General features: G+C 35.2%; 1 protein-coding gene across 1 annotated transcript; it reads right to left on the bottom strand.

Annotated features, from left to right (window-relative positions):
- Positions 1–1,852: 1,852 nt before the first annotated feature.
- LOC120194906 (WAT1-related protein At4g08290-like) lies at positions 1,853–4,216 on the bottom strand. Its single transcript, XM_039197079.1, has 7 exons — positions 3,961–4,216; positions 3,759–3,821; positions 3,484–3,600; positions 3,156–3,399; positions 2,866–3,024; positions 2,506–2,657; positions 1,853–2,102 (listed from the first exon to the last, which is right to left on the bottom strand). The coding sequence occupies exons 1-7, from the start codon at positions 4,170–4,172 to the stop codon at positions 1,907–1,909; spliced, it is 1,143 nt and encodes a 380-aa protein (XP_039053010.1). The 5' UTR covers positions 4,173–4,216; the 3' UTR covers positions 1,853–1,906.
- Positions 4,217–4,542: the final 326 nt, after the last annotated feature.

Genomic DNA, 4,542 nt, shown 5'->3' with positions numbered 1-4,542 from the left:
AACACAAAGTTGGCACTATCCGAATATAATCCGATGCATCTGTATGTATATTTGCAGGGTACGGAAAAGCCAAATTGAGAATAGTTTGTTTTGCCCTAGATATAGATCATAAATATTTTAAATCAAGAGTTTATTTGGAGAATAGTCATAGGCATGTAGGCGTTTCTATGAAAGGACACGACACTTATTATTAGACGTTTGGTTTAATATTAGATTATTGAAATGTAAACACGTTTCTGGAATATGAGATTATTAAAAAAAATATTTTATTATGATATATCTTTTTAATAAATTAAACCTTTAATATATTAAAAAATATATTATTTCTAATATATATGGACATTCGAAAAATGAAGGCAGAGCCGGCTTTTGGTCGCATCCAGAAGCAACAGTAGTGGATGTTCCTGGTGAGTGAAAAGGTGTGGAATAATATAATAATTGGAGCTCTCATCGTCATAAGATATGGAGTTTTCTTTAACACGTGAACAGTGTGTGGCTAAAACCTTGTCCGTTGAGTGGAAAAAGAGGGGCCCTGGTGACGAAGCAAGCAGCTTCTTTTTCAGCCCCTCATCATGTCGAATGCACGTATATTCATTTAGTTGGTAGGTAAGCAGATGATATGTGCGTTCTCCAAGTGTAAATAATGATCGCCTTAAATTGATGCCTTAGTTGTGTCTGCCTCATCTGCTGAAAATCCTGTCCTTCGTTGATGCTGGCAATGGAATGGAATAGGGTTCACCGTGATAACGATATACGCTTAGAATGGAACTTAATTCCGCATGCAAGAGTTTTGACATATACCAACCGTGAGAAATCTCTTCCTCTCTTGAAAAACTGGAATCCAAAATACTGTCTAATCTTATTGGGAAAAGATGGGGGAGAAAAAGGTAAATTTGAACTAACGGATTTTTATTCTTCTTCTCTTGTCTATTTTTAAAACTTTAAATTTATGTTTATATTAATATATTTAAACTCATATGATCATATTAATGTTTCAAAAAAAAAAGAATATTTGTGAATATATATTATTAAACATGTCCACAAACAATTAAAAATATGTTTACGGATAATAAATAAACAAATCGTTACTAAAAATATTTCTTATTTTTAGATCTAATGATCAAACATAAATATTGATAATTATGTTTACGGATAATGATCGTTAAATGGATGAATCTATAAACAAGTTTGTTTGTGAATATAAACAAACCAAACATGATTCTGTTTAGACTCGTACAAGAATATTCTTATGTCCGTGATAGTTTATTTGACTTAACAAAAAACATAAACAAATAATATACAAACCATTGATGGAATGTTTTTGTTAATTTACAACTATATTTTTAATTAAATAATATTTGACTTTATATAATTTTAAGAATTTGTAGTATTTTTTTGATACCATTAATAAGACGGCGATCAATGAGCCTCAATAATCTGACTTTTCGATCATTTTTTCTCAAAATATTTGCCATGATAAAGAGAAATGTGTTGAGAATTGTTTTAAAAGGTTATTCCTATTTGGCAAAATTAAACATTTTACACGCAATATATGCATAAAAAGTCAGTACTACTTATTGATTAACCAGACCGCCCTTGATCTTCAATTATTAATGCTACTTCCCCACCCAGTTATGCAACTGGTGGTGTTGGTGGTAAACAACTATGTCATCGAGATTTTCCATTTATTTATATAGTAGTGCTAAATTATATTGAATCACGTATGTGAGTTGGATCTTTTAAATACACGTAAAAACTTTAAGAAGATATACTCGTACAAGAAACATATCTAAAACGGACGTTCATTTCCGAATACCAAATTGTTTTTCCATTAACAAGTTGCAGAGAAGAGTGAAATAATTGATATACATAGATAATTTAGTACACAGCAGGAAAAAGGCATCTTTTACTTTCCACTCTGCTGAACAGTGTCAACTGTGGCAATGTCAAGCTTAGTGGAATTAGCACAATATTTATCGGAAATGGGTAGCTCTTGCTGGTTACAATCATCTTTTGAAGGTGCAGATGGTGGGCCAAAATCCTTGCCTTTACCCCACACCACGCAATAAAGCCCCATCGCTATAACGATTCCTCCTATGATGCTACAACCATTGACAGTGAAATATTGGAAGAAGAAGAAGAAGATGATGATGAAGAAAAAATATTTATGTTAATGGAGGAATCTGTTGAAAGGAACAATTACTTTTTCAGTTTTATTCACAGTTGTTGAAGTTATCACCATAAAAAGGAGAATTACTTGAATGTGTTGTTTTTCTGGAGCTTTCACTCTTTCTTCTATGGGATACTTTGAAAGAAGTTGATTTCTAATTTGCTCAATTATCAAACACCAAAGTTGTTTAAGGTCCTGTATTATTTATTTAAAGTGGCTTTAGTAGTTTGGGATTAGGTGTGTTAATGGACCATAATTTCCATTATTTTCATTTTGAGTTGGATTTCCATGTAAAGTGATTTGGATTACGGTGCCGGGAAATGTGATCGAAGTACCTTCCGAGGTGAATTTGTTCGCTGAGAATGGCGGAACCGAGAGCTGCAACGATGATCATGCAGAGAGGGTTGAAGGCAGTGACAAATACAGGGCCTCTTGTTTTCATGACCAGACCTTGCACGTAATACGTTAGCCCGGAGCTAATTACACCCTTCATTAAAACCAAATTGGCAGTAATTAGCATGTACTACACATAAATATGCTGTTCAAGTTTAGCTTATTAGGTAACCTGATAATTTGATTAACAATAACTCAAATACTTAATATTTGTAGGCCTGGTGAGATTAAATTTAGGAATAGGATTAAGATACTTCATATTTAATCAACAACAAAAAATTTGCTAGATGTTTTGTACTTACAGAGTACAATGGAGCAAAAAGCCTAGCGTTCCAGCCCAAAGCCCATCCACTAGGGTGATGTTCTACAGCCAAGGCAATTGCCAAACTCTGGATGGTACCTGCCAAGCATATCAAGGAGGAAAGAGAGATTTCCGCCGGGTATTTCTTTATGGTAATTGACTGCACCATTTCAAACAACAACAATTCACTCATTAAATTGATTTCTGATTGTATTTATTCACAGTTGCAGGCATGGGATTTCTAAGCATACAGTTCTATCCATTAGTGGAATGTCACGTGAGACAACTTACTTGCAGAACATAGAAACAGGACCAGGCAACACAACCGACAAGGATCAATAGTGTCCCCGGTATCCAGTGCCTATCAGACGAGTCGCCGCTTGCGCTGCTCCCATGGTGGCTTGTGTTCCTTGACCAAATTAAATCAATAACGGGGCCCTTGTAAAGTGTCATGAGTAAAGCTCCTGACAAGGTCACCACGGTCCCAATCACCTTCGCTATACTGCGTGTTTCCTTCATATTTAAATGCTCCAATCTGATCACACAGTTCATGAATGAATTTCAATGGCTGGAAGCTAGCAACTATGGAGCAGATAATTTTGGAGTCCGTAAAATTTACCGGAAAATGAGTGCAATCACAAAGGTGACTGAAGGGACGGCATTCATAATTGCAGATGCAAATGATGCTGATGTATATTTCATTCCCAAGTAAACGAAGCCTTGATCGAGGATTGGCCTGTCCACACAAAAAAAATTCTGACATCAAACACAAAAAACTGTTCCTAGATGACTTGATTGGTCTGAATCAAACTGGGAATTTGTGTATGATTGGAATTTCCATGTAATGGTGTATTGGTGTTTACTGTTACTGAAGTATGAAGTGAGAAAGATTACTCTAAAAATCCCAAGGTCATTATTTGTAGGAAGATTGAGAATGTCATCTTCGGCCTTGTTTTCCTGTAAGAAAGAGGAGAATACGCATATAGAGATTAGTCCTGTTTTTATTCGTATTTGAGTTTCAAATTGGAATCGAGAGCAACATAGATCACTATTATTATGTATGTATGCGAGTACTATATGATACAATTATGATCACCTCTCAAGCACCAGTGCAAACGGTGCGAGTACGAGTGCAGCAAAGGCATTACGATACACGACGAGCACGTAACGGTTCATGCCCTGGTTGAGAGTTACCATGCTGATTATGTACATCCCAGCCGAACCAAATTGCAAGAATATCATAAGTAAATAAGGCTTTGCCTTGCTGAAATTTGAACTCCAAGGTCCATTTGAAAGTTGCTCACTCATATTTGCTCTAACTCAGTAGATATGGGAAGATTTTATTTGTGTTCTTGACTAAGAAGTGATCAAAATTGGTGCTATATATAAAAAAATAACCCGTGTAAAGGACTTCAGTCAAACTTAGAATCTGCAGGGTCCCTTATCCACATAACTTTAGACTGTGCTTGCTTTTTTGACCTTTCATATCCAATTATCCATTGTCAGCCAAAGTGATGAAACAAAGATAAAGGATACTCATTTATTTTGTCTTCCATGGAAATAGTGCAATCCTTTCATTTTTGCAGATGGAGAGGAAGATACAATTACAAAAGGCAGATGTGGTTTAAGTCTAATGTCTAATGCCCTTTGATGATTGTAGGAATATCGACAATGGCTC

Source organism: Hibiscus syriacus, unplaced genomic scaffold (genome assembly GCF_006381635.1).
Source record: "Hibiscus syriacus cultivar Baekdansim isolate YM2019G1 unplaced genomic scaffold, ASM638163v2 tig00117005_pilon, whole genome shotgun sequence".
In the NCBI taxonomy this organism is placed as follows: Eukaryota; Viridiplantae; Streptophyta; class Magnoliopsida; order Malvales; family Malvaceae; genus Hibiscus; species Hibiscus syriacus.
Note: the sequence above shows the minus strand (reverse complement) of the source record. Positions and strands in the feature narration are given on the sequence as shown.